The sequence below is a fragment of the Gymnoscopelus braueri genome, assembly GCF_963280865.1.
Source record: "Gymnoscopelus braueri genome assembly, chromosome: 9".
Taxonomy (NCBI): domain Eukaryota; kingdom Metazoa; phylum Chordata; class Actinopteri; order Myctophiformes; family Myctophidae; genus Gymnoscopelus; species Gymnoscopelus braueri.
In genome coordinates, this window is record NC_137610.1 from 9,012,082 (window position 1) to 9,028,796 (window position 16,715).

The 16,715-nt window shown below is 43.2% G+C and overlaps 1 protein-coding gene across 1 annotated transcript in view; it reads right to left on the reverse strand.

The window, feature by feature from the left end:
* LOC308092567 (copine-8-like) overlaps positions 1 to 16,715 on the reverse strand; it is a gene marked incomplete at both ends in the record, with an annotated part of 128,471 nt that overhangs the window by 24,195 nt on the left and 87,561 nt on the right. The window contains 2 exon segments of the mRNA XM_080438542.1: positions 482 to 585; positions 2,287 to 2,350. Of these exon segments, the coding sequence (XP_080294668.1) occupies positions 482 to 585; positions 2,287 to 2,350 (168 nt within the window).

The window sequence follows — 16,715 nt, forward strand, 5'->3', positions numbered from 1 at the left end:
CCGCTGCACAAAGTGTTAAGTGCACGCCGTCAAAGTCTACCGGAATGGAAGCAACTGCAGGGCCTTGAACTCCAACCTCTCTGACAACACACAATGTGTTCTTACGTTAACACCATCTCCTCCACCCTTTCGTTGACCCATTTCTCAGCTTCCTCCTTTCATCTCCATTCAGCTCTTTGACTGGCGGCCAGCTCCCCTATTTGTTGACGGCTGCACACTACATGTTATAATACTGTATAAAAGTGTGTTATGTAAACTTCCAAAGCACTATTCGTGTATATCTTTGGGTACGGTTCAGTTTCTGGAGCGTGAATACGATCTAGTTCAAGTGTCTGTATATGCATTTACAGGATTTTTTTTCAGCAGCAGTGTGGAGGGAATAAAAATAAAAGAATCCTACTCCTATTCTTTGAATTAAGGAGTGATGTCTACAAAGCACAGGAGGGGGGGGGGGGGGGTGGGGAGGTTCTTGTCAACTTACGAGCCATCTTCGTTGCTCCGGTAAAAGACAAGGAATGGGTCTGATTTTCCAAAGAAGTCTTTCTTGTCCAGCTTATTGCCGCAAAACTGCAACATTACAGACTCCTAGATGACAGTGTAAGAGCCAAAACATACAAACATTATTACACACAATAAAGGACTATGGCTGAAGCCGGCTGAGACACAACAGACTTCTTCTATACTGTATCAAAATGAGTAACAGCAGCGTTCTTCCCAAGAAATAAGGTAGAGATTAACCCTCTCATCTGGAACTACATCAGCCTTTTCCTGCATGGTCTAGGATTCATCAGCTTTCTCCCGTACACTGTCTCCCTTTCAGCTACAGTACCTACAGTTGTCTCCCTACACTGCCTCCCTTTCAGCTTACCTATTGTCTGTCTCCCCTACACTGCCTCCCTTTCAGCTTACCTACTGTCTGTCTCCACCACACTGTCTCCCTTTCAGCTTACCTACTGTCTTGTCTCCCCTAGCTGAAAGGGAGACAGTGTAGGGGAAACAGACAGTAGGTATAGCTACCTACTGTCTGTTTCCTCTACACTGTCTCCCTTTCAGCTTAACTACTGTCTGTTTCCCCCAAACTGTCTCCCTCTCAGATTTCTTGGTGTCTGTCACCACTATCTCCCTTTCAGCTTACCTACTGTCTGTCTCCCCGACACTATCTCCCTTTCAACTTACCTACTGTACTGTCTGTCTCCCTTTCAGCTTTCCTATATACTGTCTACAGTATATCCCCCAAACTGTCTCCCTTTCAGCTTTCCTACTACAGTATCTGTCTCCACCAAACTGTATTCCTCTCAGCTTTCACCCCCTGAGTGTCTGGAATAAAGTTTGAATTGAATTGAATTTCATAATAATCTGTCTGTCTCATTAAAAGCAAATCAAATTCAAAATGGTGTAATTGGTTGTTAACAAGTACAGTACAGGATGTGCTTTCACACATTCAGTGCTCAGTGTGGCAATGTGTTGGCAAAGTCTAAGTGAGAGTCGAGGTGTGTAGTGTATAAACAGGACTATTTACTGATCAAATATTTGACTAATGCCTTTAAAGGATCTACACCATGAATTTAAAAAAAATATTTGATATTTAATATCATATGGTGTATGTCCCTCAAACCTTTTTCAAAAGGTTTGAGCCTAAATCATCACTCAGATATACTCATCCCAAGTCAATTGTCTCTGGCTTATACAGCACTTTCAGCTGCAATACCAAAACGTCCTCTTGGGCAGGGGGGGGCTACTGAGCAATTCTGTCTGTTTTATTATTAAAAATTATTAAAAAATTATTTAAAAAAAACAAAAAAATCTAAGAAAAATACAAAATCGAAAAGAAAAACACTTTGAACATTTTTGAACAATTCCACCAAGTGTTTGAGGTGCCTGTTTCACCCACTTCCGGGGGGCGGAGCCAAAATCCGAGCCCGAAGTATTTGTTCGTAGACCCCCACTTAGGGGGGGTAGAAAAAGTTTCGGAGCGATTCGGGCACTTTTCATTTAACATTGGGTTTGCCATCAAAAATGTTTGTGACATCATCAACATTTCCATTCTGAGATCGCCTGTTCAGACACGCCCATTCTGGAAATCCATGAAATGAGAAGGAATGACTGAATTTTTAAAAAAAAACATTTTTTGGGGTACAAGAGACACTGGGGACCCCAAAAAATACAAAAAACCAAGAAAAAAGTGATTTTCATGGTGTAGACCCTTTAAACTTTGTCGTTTGACTAATGCCTTTTAGGTACGAATGATTTTCTGGAGAAGACTCATTCAGTCAGTCGTATCCTTACCCTGCAGTTAGTCAGCTCCTCTGCTCTCACTATGACGGTGCCACACTTCTTTCCTGGGATTCCACTAGAAAAAAACAAAGAAAAGAGAAACTTTCAGGGTTTTCAAACATTTCCAAAAGTCAAATTCAAGTACATCTCACGCATGTCACACAGTGAGCTTTTCCATTACCTTGCTGTTACAGTGTTCATCCATACAATCCAATTGAGAACTCACACAGACAGTACATTTCTAATTACGATGGGATGCAATGTGATGCGACCCGGGAGTGCATGCGATGTGATGCGATGCGAAAGTGCAGACTAGCCAACGCTCCCTCCTATATACAACATCATGGTCTTGAGCACTGCAGTGTTGCTACAGTATGTATACCTCCACTGTCATGCCACAGTGTGTCTACATAAATGGTAAATGGTGCATTTATATAGCGCTTTTATCCAAAGTGCTTTACATAGATTGTGCATTACATTCACCCATTCATTCATACACCGATGGCGGAGGAAACCATGCAAGGCACCAACCTGCTCATCGGGAGCAATTAGAGGTTCAGCGTCTTGCTCAAGGACACTTTGACACTAACTCTGGGGGAGCCCTAGCCTGGTAAACCCTCCCTCCGGAAATCTAATTTGTCATTTATTTCAGGAGTGAGTCTGGCATGATCGCCCATTCTGCAATTTTGGCTGTGGGCTGGAGTTGGGCGGGAGTAATACCGTTGACTGACAACCCAGCCAATCAGCAGTGTTCCCCTTCAGCCAATCAGCAGTGCATTTTTACCACCTCCAGACTAATGTGACTCAACGGGACTTTTGAGACGGCCATGCACAAAATAGGTTGCCTTATTCGGATACATGCTCGTCACTGCCCGCCCCTGCCGGTTCTCTGATAATTTTTTTTAAATAGGCTCCGTCATGATTAATTGACCACATATATGAAGTTAAACAACAAAATTCTATCCAAACGATATCTTAAAAGTAAATTCCGTGCCTCAAAAAATAAGTTTGAGAGCTTTTAAAAACCGAAAGTAAGAAGTGAAGACAACGCACAAACAACAATGGCTGCCGTTCGTCTTTTGTCGGCTGCACTCAGGCTGCACTCGGCTCCATTCGGGCTCACTCGAACTCGTCACCTGATTGGCCAACTTTCGCTGTCAATCACAGAACGATGAGCGACGACGCTGATAGGCTCGGTTTTTTGGTAATGCGCTAGAAACGCCCATACAAGCCTTCATGCCAGACTCCTTCCTGAAATCAAATGGAAATGAGATTTTCCGGAGGGAGGGGCTTTACCAGGCTAGGGGAGCCCGGGATCGAACTGGGAACCTCACGGTTCACCATCCGACCACTCTACCGGCCACTCTACCCCTGAGCCACTGCCGCTGACATAGGCAGTGCCTCTCTTTCCTCTCCTAGGTTGCTAGTTTATATAACTCCATTTGGGAGAATCTGGGTTCTGTGTTAACCCATTAAAACCAGAAAAGCATATTTCTTTATTTTTGTGTTGGCTATTCAAAAACAGATATACAAGCTCACAGCGCGTCACTTTGTGCCGCGCTGCAAGCTTGTACATCTTTTGAAAAATCTTGAAAGTGTGAGAACTACTGGTTTAGATTAGAAGGCATTTGTAGAATCGGCCTCAGGTCTTAACCCGTTCAATCCGGGAACGCATCTGTGTCATTTTAGATTTGAGTTGTAACCATTATTTTATACTTTGGCTTTTCAAAAATAGCAAATACAAGCTCATAGCGCGGCTGCTATTTTAACATTTTGTGCAAATCTTTGAATACATATATATTTTTAAACTATTTTTTGAAAAATTTTTACTCAAATCTTTGCTTCTGGAGGTCCCTGGAACAAAATATTTTACAAATGTTCACTTTAAAAAATATATATATTCAAAGATTTGCACACATTTTCAGATCAACAAGCTCACTCGGTGCGCTCTATGAGCTTGTATATCTACTATTTTTGAATAGCCAAAGACATCTAAAATGACAGAGATGCGTTCCCGGATTCAATGGGTTAATAGGTTAATGAGCAGCTCAAGTGAAGGGCTTATGGCCTATGCTGGCAAAATGTCCCTATACCCTATATTGCCTCTCTCCCACCTCAATGTCTTACACTTCAACAAACTAGAATAAAACAGTGCTTAAAACGCTGTTACTTCTCCCAGTGACATTTCAACCGCAGTGTGTGTTTACATCTACGTTTGGCAAAAGGGTGGCATTCAGCCAAAGACGGCCAAGAGTGGCCAAACAACTAAAAATAGACCTGACCAAAGGCCACAACCCCTGGGAATGAGGGAGAGGTGGGGGGTATCATTTCATTTTGATAAGTAGTATCCAGTAATGGGGGGCCATAGACAATCTGCAATAAAGCAGCAGGGAAAAATCGATAGTAGATTGAAGTGAGTCTTTGAAACCTGCCCCCAGCTTCTCCCCCACCACAGACATGGAGGGGGGTCTCTGATGCTTGGTGAAGCACTCGCTTAAATTAAGTCACACAGTGAGCAGAAAAAAACCCTCAGAGAGGAGAAAAAACATCACAGGGGAAACAAGGAGAGAGAGGCAGAGACACTTGGCAAAAAGAGAGCGATAATGAAATACAGTGATAGAATGCAAGTGTTTTTTTATTTTAATAAGGAGCCTTTATTGCACAGTCAAGGCAGTTTAAAAGCTTGGCTTAACACAGCTGCGCACCTGTGTAACTGAAGCAAGCATCACGGTACCATCATCTCTGTATCAGGAATGTCTATGCAATGGCACATTTTGCATAGACAACGTTGGCCCCGATCGAAGCGAAACTGTGCACACACACCTGGATGCCAGAGCAGAACCTCTGCCCCAAATAGTTCACATTGTCCTGTTATAGCACCACCGGCAGGCAGATTAAAAAAAATATATATATATATTACTCCTACATACAGTACTTTGCCCAAACATTACGCAAACCGGTACACATTATCTCTATAGTCAAGTGATAAAGACGGATCTGTCCGATTTTTCATATTCCATCCTGATTGGCGAATTCCGAACATTGCTGGCCCACCATAACCTACCTGCCCTGGCAGAGACCTGTGCTCCGAGGAGCACCTTTTCTAGTTCCAATATGTGTTGTAGTGTATTGTATTATATGTATTATTATGTATTACTGATTTACTGAGTTGCATCTGAGTTAATAATCATGTTAATAAAGTATTCAATCAAATCAATCAATCAATCAATCAATTGCACGTAGACAGCCCCCAATAAAGACACCTCTCACTGTCTTACATTTCTGACTCTTTCCTTACATTTTGCATTCTTAATTCCTAATTCTTATCAGCTGTCCAAGCACCAAAGCTTGGAATCCCCATCGATGATGTCATTGGTAGGCAGGTAGACGGAAATGTCTCAATGCTTTATACAGCCACTATGCTTCATACTGCTGCTGCTGCTGCTGCTACTGCTATTAATTCAGTGCTTATTTAGGGTTCATTGGGTTCCAATGCTTCATACAGCTTGTGGTTTTGCTGCTGCTCCAACGTTTCATTATTTCACATTCTCAATGTTTGTCAATATGTCAGTGCTTCTGCTTCAATGCCTAGTTGCATTGACCCTCACAATTGCCTCATGCTGTTTTAGTGTAAACCACAGATGCTAGCCCAAGACAAATTCCTTTTCTGTAGGCCTACATAATTGGCCAAATAAGGGGTAAATAAAGACAGCTCCTCGGAGCACAGGTCTCCGCCAGGTCAGGTACGTTATTGTGGCCTCCTGGTGGCGCTATAATAGGCCAATGTGAAAAGGGTGGCATTTCTTCTTAGGCCTTTCACGCAATCGGACACTGCATGCATGATTTGAGGCATTTTGTTCCAAAAAGGTGTTTTGCTAAATTAGACCTGCTGGTGGCGCTATAACAGGCCAATGTGAAAAGGGTGGCATTTCTTCCTCGGCCTAGTGGGAGTGTGCATGTGAAATTTCACGGATATCGCAAGCTGCGTTCATGATTTGAGGCTTTTTGTTCAAAACGGACCAATCCTGCAAACTTTGGAAGCCAACCTTAGGCAATGAGGATGGAATATGGGAAATCGGACATATCCGTGTTGATCACATGACTGTAGAGATACTGTGTACCGATTTGCATGGCGTTTGGATACAATCTGTAGGAGTAATATAAAAAAATTGGTTTTGCACAAATCGGCCTCCTGGTGCCACTATAACAGGCCCATATGAAAAATATGGGGCAGAGGTTCTGAATTGGCATCCAGGGAGTGTGTGTGTGCACAGTTTCGGAGCGACCGGGCCAACGGTGCCGGAGATTAGCTGGTAAAACACGGACAGGACACATGGACGGACGGACGGACAGACAGGGGGTAAAACATACTCTCTCGCCATGCCTTTCGGCCTGGCGGAGACAATAAAGTACGTATTCTGGTCCAGTTAACAAACAACTTGTGGAGAACGCTGAAGCATTATGCTGTTCTCTTTCTTATTTTCCCCAAGATGAATTTTAGGCATTGGAGCACACTCGGACAATTCAAGCTTTTTTATTCACAGGATGCAGGCAAACAGAGTGACGTTTCGATGTCAAATCATCTTCGTCAGGTCAGCATGACCTTCCTTCTACACATACTGTACCAGTCCTGCTCCTGAGATGCACCGGACCAGCCTGAATTTGGCTTGAGAAACGGTGGAACCCCTTTATGCATGAATTTTAGGCATGTCATTTTTATTTTGTCAGGACAAGGAGGAGAGGCAAAAGGAAGGAACCTGGATAGGTGACTGAATTTAATTCAACTGAATTGCATTGAATTACATCAAACTGAAGAGAACAGACTTGTAAAATAAACTTGACAATGATAATATTTCCCCCTCTGCCATTTTCTAGCTCAACAGTATATATGTTATTTTAAGGGCCGAATTCCTCACTCTGCTAGAAGAATGCACTGCTACATACTGTACAGTGATGCTTGTATGCCAGTTTGACATTGCATGCTAGAGATGACAGAGAAATTGTTTTAATCACATACGTGGAATGTGATGCATCTTTATCTAACCAACCGTAATGTGTCCCTTTTCTTCTCTGTCGATTCCAGTCTTCATGCACTTGCAATTGTTCATCCATCGCTTTCTCAAATTCTCTCTCTCTCTCTCTGTCTCTCTCTTTGTTTGGTCTTTATTAGTGCGATCTGCATCCAACTCGCTGAGCAAAACTATTGCCTTGCCTTTTTTCATGTAAATAAGTACACAGATGTGCGCAAATACAAACACACACACACACACACACACACAATTCAATTCAATTCAATTCAAAGGGCTTTATTGGCATGAGAAAACATACGTTTACATTGCCAAAGCAGAAAGCATAATACAACAATACAGCAATACAATCAAAACAAAAAATATGTACATTTGAAAGTCAGAATCTTCAATAGATCAATTTCTATGTACCAAGATCACTGGGTGCAGTTATAGTGCCGGAATATACCCAATGATTAGTCTTTAGGGTGGTTGTGTTCCGTTTGATATCCTTTTCCTATCACAGCAACTCACGAATCTTGCTGCTGTGTTTGCACATTGTTGTACTTCGCCCAGCAGATATGGGAGTTTTTTGTCATTGGTCATGTTTTCAAAATCTCCGTGTGTGGTTGTAATCTGTGGGAAGTATGTGTCTCTGATGTCTTGGTACAATGGACAGACGGTTAGGAAGTGTAGCTCGGTTTCCACTTCATTTTGTGTGCAGTGGGTGCATAGTCTGTCTTCTCTCGGGATACAGGTCTGCCTGTGACGACCTTTCTCGATCGCAAGACTGTGCTCACTGAGTCTGTACCTAGTTAAGATTTTTCTTTGTTTTGGGTCAGTCACGGTGCTCAGGTATTCTGCCACTGCGTATTCTCTGTTTAGGGCCAGATAGCATTCTAGTTTACTCTGCTTTTGTGTTGCTTCTTTCCAGTGTGTCAGGTAGTTTTCCTTTTGCTGTTTTATAATTTGGTTTAGTCCAATGGGTTTTCTATCTCGTGGCTCTGTTTGTGTTTGTGCCCGGAGTTCCAGGGCCAGCTGGCTGAGGGGGCATCTCTCTAGGGTTTCGCTGTGTGTGAGTGCCTTGTTATGGAGTGCATCTAGGTCGCTTTCTTTTAGGTGGTTGTAGAACTTAAGTGCTCTCTTTTTTATTTTGATAATTAGTGGGTATCGTCCTAATTCTGCCCTGCATGCATTATTTGGTGTTTTTCGCTGGGTACGGAGAATGGATTTGCAGAATTCTGTGTGTAGGGTCTCGGTTTGGTGTTTATCCCATTTTTCAGGGTCATGGTTTGCTAATGGTCCCCAGATCTCACAACCATAGAGGGAAATTGGTTCTATCACAGAGTCCAGTATTTTAAGCCAGGTTTTAATTGGGATGTCTATTTTGATGTTTCTTTTGATAGCATAGAATGCCCTTCTTGCCTTGTCTCTCAGGTCCTTTACAGCTTGGTTGTAGTTCCCTGTGCTGCTGATGTTTAGGCCAAGGTAGGTATAGTTTTTTGTTTGTTCTAGTGGGATTGTATTTAGGAAAAATTGATGGTTTTGGCGGCTGGATCTTTTTTGAAATATCATGATTTTAGTTTTAGTTAGGTTCACTGTCAGGGCCCATGTCTGGGAGAATTTGTGTAGGAGATCAAGTTGCTGCTGTAGTCCTTCCTTGGTTGGAGACAGCAGCAGCAGGTCATCTGCAAAAAGTAAGCATTTGATTTCTGTGTTTGCCAAGGGGATGCCTGGAGCTGTGGACTGTTCTAACGTTTTTGCTAATTCGTTGATATATATGTTGAAGAGTGTTGGACTCAGGCTGCATCCCTGTCTAACTCCTCGGCTTTGGGGGAAAAAGTCTGTGTGCTTTTCGCCTATTTTAACTGCACATTTGTTGTTAGTGTACATTGATTTTATGATGTCATAGGTTTTCCCCCCAATGCCACTCTCCAACAGTTTGTACATCAGACCCTCATGCCAAATTGAATCGAATGCTTTTTTGAAGTCGACAAAGCAGGAGAATAATTTGCTTTTATTTTTGTTTAATTGGTTGTCAATTAGGGTGTTTAGAGTGTAAATGTGGTCTGTTGTGCGATATTTTGGTAGAAAGCCAATTTGTGATTTGCTCAGGACATTGCTTTCTGTGAGGAAGTTTAGAATTCTGTGGTTGAGGATCATGCAGAGGATCTTTCCGAGGTTGCTGTTTACACAGATCCCGCGGTAGTTATTTGGGTCATATTTGTCTCCACTTTTGTGGAGTGGCGTTATCAGCCCTTGATTCCATGTGCTGGGGAAGATCCCAGAGCTGAGCACGATATTTAGGAGTTTTAGTATGGCTATTTGGAATTTGAGGTCGGTGAATTTGATCATTTCATTTAGAATACCGTCCGCCCCGCAGGCCTTCTTGGTTTTAAGTGTTTTTATTTTGTCTTGTAGTTCTTTTAGGTTGATTTGGGAATCTAGTGGATTCTGGTAGTCTTTTACGGCTGACTCTAGGTTTTGTAGTTTATCTTTTATTTGTTTTTGCTCTTTGTTCTTCTCGATTGGGCCAAAGAGGCTAGAAAAATGGTTCACCCATATATCTCCATTTTGGATGGGTAGTTCGTCCTGTTTTAGCTTATTAAGTCTGTTCCAGTTTTCCCAGAAGCTGTTTGTCTGTATGGAATCCTCGATATCTTGCAGTTGGTTTCTAACATGTTGATCTCTTTTTTCTCTTACTGTTTTCTTGTATTGTTTCAGTGTTTCCCCATATTGGAGACGTGTGTTGTGGTTGTCTGGGTCTCTGTGTTTTTGGTTTGATAGTTTCCTTAATTTTTTCCTGAGATTATTGCAGTCATTATCGTACCATTTGTCATTCTCAACATTTTTTCTGGCTTTCCTATTTGATACTTTTAGGTTTGCTAGTGAGGCTGTTAGTTCAAATATATGATTGAGGCCTTCTACTGCCCTGTTTACACTTTCACTGTTTTCTTCAAAGGTTTTTTCTAGGAACTGATCCAGTTGTGATTGGACTTGTTTTTGCCTAATAGCATTTTGGAAAGCTTCTGCGCTGTGTTCATTCCATTTGTAACGTTTTTTTATAGTATGTAGTTTGTTTGGCGTTTGTTCTTTGTGTCTGTGTGTTGATCTGTTTAGATAGGCTGTGGTTCTGTTGTGGTCTGACAGGGGTGTTTGCGGGCTGACTGTGAAAGCTCTGAGCGATGCCAGGTTTATGTCCGTGATAAAGTAATCTACCGTGCTGTTTCCCTGGGATGAGCTGTATGTATATCTACCGAAGGAGTCCCCTCGGAGTCTACCGTTAACGATGTACAGACCCAGTGAGCGACAGAGCTGTAGCAGTTGTGACCCATGTTTGTTTGTTGTTTTGTCGTGATTGTATCTCGGGGGACATGTTGGGGAGCTGATGTGTCCCCCTCCTGGTAAGTGTTTGTTTCCCTGTGTGTTGAGGGTGTCAGGCCCTTGTCCTGTTCTGGCATTTAGGTCTCCACAAATTACAATGTGACCGTGTGCCTGGAAATGGCTGATATCCTCTTCTAGTGTGGGGAAAAAGTCCTCTGTAAAGTAAGGGGATTCAATTGGGGGGATGTAGGTGGCACACAGGTAGACATTTTTTTCGGTTGTGGTAAGTTCCTTGTTTAATTCCAGCCAGATGGAAGAAGTTCCAGTTTTTACTAGCTTAATGGCGTGGATTAGTTCTGATTTGTACCATATTAGCATACCTCCAGAGTCCCTTCCCTGGGTGACTCCTGCCAGTTTTGTAGATGGTACCACGAGTTCTCTGTAGCCAGTAGGACAGCCAGTGGGGCCGTCCCCTCTGTGCCATGTCTCTTGTAGAACAATGATGTCTATGTTTGCAATCTCTTTGGCAAAGTCTGGGGTTCTGCTCTTGATGCCAAGGGCAGTCGACCTCAAACCTTGTATATTCCAGGATGATATGGTGAGTGATTTGTACTCCATTGTTCACATTGTTGTTACATTCCAGAGGTTCTGCCCTGGGCCCATGCTGTGTAGAATTCCCTGAACATCTGCTCGATGCTGTGTGTGCTGGGGATGGCTCTGGTCACCGCCTGTGCGTATGTGTATGGTTGGAGAGGGAGGGGGAGAGTGGGCGGTGGTGAGGCTGATGCAAGAGTGTATGGGATGGACATCAGTGGTGTGGGTGAGCTGTGTGTGGGATGAGGTCTGGGTGGAGCAGTGAGGATATGCATCAGGGGTGTGGGTGGGCCGCCCTGTTGTGTGGCATGGGGTCTGGATGGGGCGGAGGGGTGTCTAGGAGAGGGTCTGCTAGGTTGATAGGGGTGGTGACGTCTAGTAGAGTGTCCTCTGTGTGCAGTGCGGTGTCCTCTGGGTGTAGGATGTTGTCCACGGTGGTTGCGTGTGTAGGGTGTTGTGTCTGTAGGGTAGTCGCGGTCGAGTGCGATGTCCTTCAGGCTCTTTGCAAAGGTTGGGATATCAGCCTTGCGGATGTGTACCTGGTCGTGTAGGCTTCCCTTGTGCAGGGTTGGGTGTTCTGCGAAGTGGACCTTACTCTTCCTTGCACAGATTCTGGAAGTCTGTGCGTTGATTGCGTTGATGTAGTCGTATTCGACGTCGCCTCTGTGTAGCAGTGCCGAGATGACTACTTCTGCGTTGGGGAATGTTGAGGTGGCTTTTTCTATCATTCCCTTGGTAGATGTGACCATCTCGTGGTCTTCCTGTACCCATATGTCGTTTGTGCCGGTGTGGATTATTATATGGCTGGGGGAGCCCAGCCGGTCCCTTGTCAGTAACTCCATTGCACGTGTTGTGTTTCGACATCTGATGTGTTCAACTCTGTGCTTTGGGAAGAGCTTTCTTGCATCGATGTATTTCCCATTTGAGTCAGTCAGGAGTACAATTTCTGGTTTTTGTAGCTGGCGGTTTTCTGGAGGTGTAGCAGTGGGGGAGGGTTGTGGTGGGTCCTCTTCTTGAACGATCTCTTGGGAGAGTACTTGGCTTTGAGGTACCGCTGATTGGTCAGGGTTATCTGGTATTTCTAACCCTTCCTGCTCATTGCTGGTTGGTCTTGCTTCCCTTTCAAGCTTTTCTATCTCTCTCCTCAGTTGCCCTATTTCCTTTTCTGTCGTTTTCCTTAGCTGTTCTGTGTCTTTTCGCATACTTTCCCTAGTCTCTGCTATTTCCTTTTCCTGTCTTTCTTTTAGCTTTGCTAGCTCCTTTCTCATGTCTTCCTTTAGCTGTCTTATCTCCTTTCCCATATGTTCCCGTAGCTGTACCAACTCCTGTCTGAGCGTAGGCTCACTCTCTGCCTGTTCCTTTGTGGCACTGGCCCTGGGAACTGTCTGTTCTTCCGTATACCCCAATAGCTGTTGCTCCATCTGTACTTGCCTATATTCTAATCTAAAGAATTGGTCATTCAACTTGGTAAGCAGGTGTGGCTCTATGGTGTGAGCTTTTGTGGCACTGATTGGTGGGGGTGGGGGTGGACTCTCTACTGTGTCTGGATGTATTGTCTTGTCTATGTCTATAGTGGTTGGAGTGCACTTTTCTTGTGCCATCTCCCTGATTTTGGTGAAGTCATTCATTATGGGTGTTCTATTTCCCTGGATTGTTACTCTTCCAGTTTTGTAAATGTTTACAGTGGTGGCTCCTTCCTCTGAGTGCAGTTTAAGGCTACATCCATCAGTCAGTGGTACCTTTTTTATCTCTGTGTAGTGCTTTTGTGTGGCTTCAATCCATGCCTGAGGTCTATGTGTGAAAAAGATTAGGTTTGTTTCAACCTTCTTTGAGTTATAGTCTGCATAAAGTGTCTCTAAGTTATTTGTCAGGAGTTCTGTCTTGTAGTTCTCCTTATCCATCTTAACCTTAGCTGATGTTGGATATTCAATTGGTATCGGTGTTGTGGGTGTGTGTGCTGTTGCTGTAGCTAGAAGCTCGGTTGCCATGGCTTCCATTGTTCAGGCTCACACCTGGCTCACCTAGCTTCACGCCCCTGTCTAACACCCCTCCCCCGGTACTTTCCTTTGTTATGCTACTTTGCTGCCTGCTTCTACTACTACTACTATTCTATGTGTCTAAATGTTTAAACTGTTCCCATGCAGTTTACTATGATTCTACAGTATTCTATTTTACTACAGTCTTACAACAATCTTACTACACTTCAATGTCTCTAGACTAGAGTTCTGCAATGTATCTCCAAACTTCAGGTTTACTTACTCAAGTTTGTTGTGTGTCTTTTCTGGTAAAGGAGCAAGTTTTAACTCCAAATGTTTTGTTGAGTGGTAAAAAGCTGTTTTATTCCTTGTTGTCCTTGATCCTTTTTGGTCTTTGTGAAAAGTGTTGAAAGTATTTCACAAAAGTCTTTAAAAAGTGTTCCAAAAAGTGTTCCAGCAATCCAAGGCTCAGGAGCTCAGACAAACACAACCTCTCACCTCAAGAGTCAGAGCACACACACACACACACACACACACACACACACACACACACACACACACACAGTGAATGAGTCTGGGTCTAGAGGTGATTATGTAACTACAATACAGCGGTGGATTCTTACGTCATCTTCCCTGTGTAAGTCATTCATTATCAGGCCCATTCAGCTTCAAACCTATCACTGAATCAGCCCCACACACCCATGTGATAGTATCCCATGTGGTCCCATTAGACCAGGGGTGGGCAACTTTGATGATGGAGAGGGCCACTATATTTCCACACTCACTCCAGAGGGCCACATTGCATATACTGTCGGGCAGACACCTCTTACTCCGTATCTTAACCTTTTTTCGTAAATTAATGGCGTACTTCGCCATTCTATGTCACACAAAAGTAGCAAAAATAGCCGATCTACAAGCTCAAAACGCGTCGCACCGCGACACGTTTTGAGCTTATAGATCTGCTATTTTTGCTACTTTTGAATTGGAATCCTGATAGTTTTTTTTTGCCATTTTTGAATTGGAATCCTGAAAAGTAAAAATTGTATTTAATTTCAAATGCATTTAGTTATACTTATGTTAACTTTATGAACTTAATTACAAATACATTGGACATTGAAAAAGACAATAGAATTGTAATACTAGTCATAAGCTACTAATATAGACTGAAGTAATTAAAGCGTGTCATGTTTGCATGTTTGGAATTGTAACAGCTGAAATCAATAATATATCAGTATTCTGATATTAACCTGCGGGCCGCATTAAGTGAAGGTGGGGGCCGTACGTGGCCCCCGGGCCGCCAGTTGCCCATGTACATGTATTAGACAATAGATGTACAGTATGTATGTCACTCTCGGTGGGGAATGGCCTCTGCCAGGGCTGTGCAGTGTCACCTACTCTTGTTTTTGATATTCATGGACAAGATTCTCGAGGCGGCAGTCGTGGAAAAGTCACTGCTTTTTGCAGATGATGTGGTCCTGATGCCGTTATTGGTCTGTGACCTCCAGCTCTCGCTGTATTTGTTCGCAGCCGAGTGTGAAGCAGCTGGGATGATTATCAGCAGGAAACCGGTGGAATGAGAAGGTGAGAAGATGAGAGAAGGAGTTTGAGTATCTCAGGGTCTTGCTCATGAGTGAGGAGAGGATGGAGCGGAAGATTAGCCAGAGAATTGGAGCAGCAGGAGTGGTATTGTGGTCACTGTACCGCACTGTTGTGATGGAAAAGCTCTCGATATAACGGCCAATCTTCGTTTATACTCTCACCTATGGTCATGAAGTGTGGGTTGTGAAGAATAAGATTGTGGATACAAGCGGCCAAAATGATTTTTCTCAGGCTGGCTGCTCCTTCATGTGGAAAGGAGTCAGTTAAGATGGTTTGGAAGTTGGAAGGGGTATTCCATCCAGTTATCATCATGTCAGATCCTCCCCCATCCTTGGACAACATGGTGATGAGATAGATAGTTTGTCAAATGGAGGACAGACAACCCCCCCCCCCCCCCCCTTAGGAGATCAGAAGCGTCTCACATGCTAAGAAGATGTAGAGGGCTTTGCTTTTCGCTGGGTAGCTTAAAAGGGCTAGTGTACCCTGTGGCCACTTTGTCACTTAGGGGGTTACTTAAGGCCAGGGCCTATTCACTAACATCCCCCCCCTTACCCTTTGGGTAAACTATCCCTTTTTTGCTGCAGATTGTTTACAACATTGTTGTTTACAACATTGACATTCACCGCCTCTGCTTTGCTATTCATCTCTGTCAGAGACAGACACAGACAAACGGACAAAGAGAGTACGCTCTCATCAACATCTCTTGGCTCATATTCATGTCGCGCTCTGTTTCACTTCAAAGACTGCCATGCCATCTGATGTTAAAAAAAAAGGGCTCATGCTGAATTTCAATTCATCACTGTCAAATGAACCGGAATTCCAAATCTAGTACTGAGCCATTTGGTATTTATGGCAGAGGATGAGGATTATGTGATGCTGACCACGGTAATGAAATGTGATACAAAGCAGTTCAAAGTGTTCTACATTAAAGAGTGAAGAAAACAGGAAACATACTCAAAGGAAACAAACATGAAAAACAAAGTACTTTGTATTAGAAAACAAAAAAAAGACAGAAAACGCACCTAAAATTCTTAAGTACAGCACAAGTGGTTCCAAACTTTTTGGGGGACCAGCACCTCATTATCCAATAACCCCCCCCAACCCCCACCCCATCACACTGACCCGAATTAAATGAGGTACACACATGTACCAAAACACACACACAAACACACACACGCACGTGCACGCACGCGCGCGCGCATGCACAAGCACAAGCACACGCAAGCACACACACACTCACATGCACACACTCACATGCACACACTCATACACGCTGGGAGTCTGCACTGTGCTCCATCATCATTCCATTCACTCTCTTCTCCTTCTCTCTTTCTGGTCTGTGCTGAGCGTCAACGCATTAGCAGCCTAGTTGCCCGGACCGCTACGCCAGCCACCCAGGCTGCTTTGGGTGATTTTAACTGCTCTATACTAGGTCCACTCCTTTTCTTTTACCATTAAAGGCCGATCACACCAAACACTATAACTATAACTATAAGATATAGTTTTAAGAATCGTTCAAACTCAAGTGTGCGGCAGAGTCCATACCACAACTACAAAAAAGACAATGGTGAACAATACACGTTTGCAAAAAAATGAAAATAAGAAAATAGCAGATCTACAAGCTCATAATGCTCACAACGCAACACATTTTCATTTGGGTTCTTTAGGGTTCTTTATTTGGATTAACAGCAAACCCCCCCCCCCCCAGGAGATTAAGAACAAATTAATATTGATGCCTCATGAATCATTACATAAATTGGTATATGTGTAAATACGTTTATTCTTAAGTAAAGTATTATGTTCTCATGGGCCACTATACCATACTGTGTTCAGTTTATAATACAATATGTTACAATTAGGGCTGGGACTCGATTAAAAAAAGTAATCTAATTAATTAGAGGCTTTGTAATTAATTAATCGCAATTAATCGCATTTTAATCGC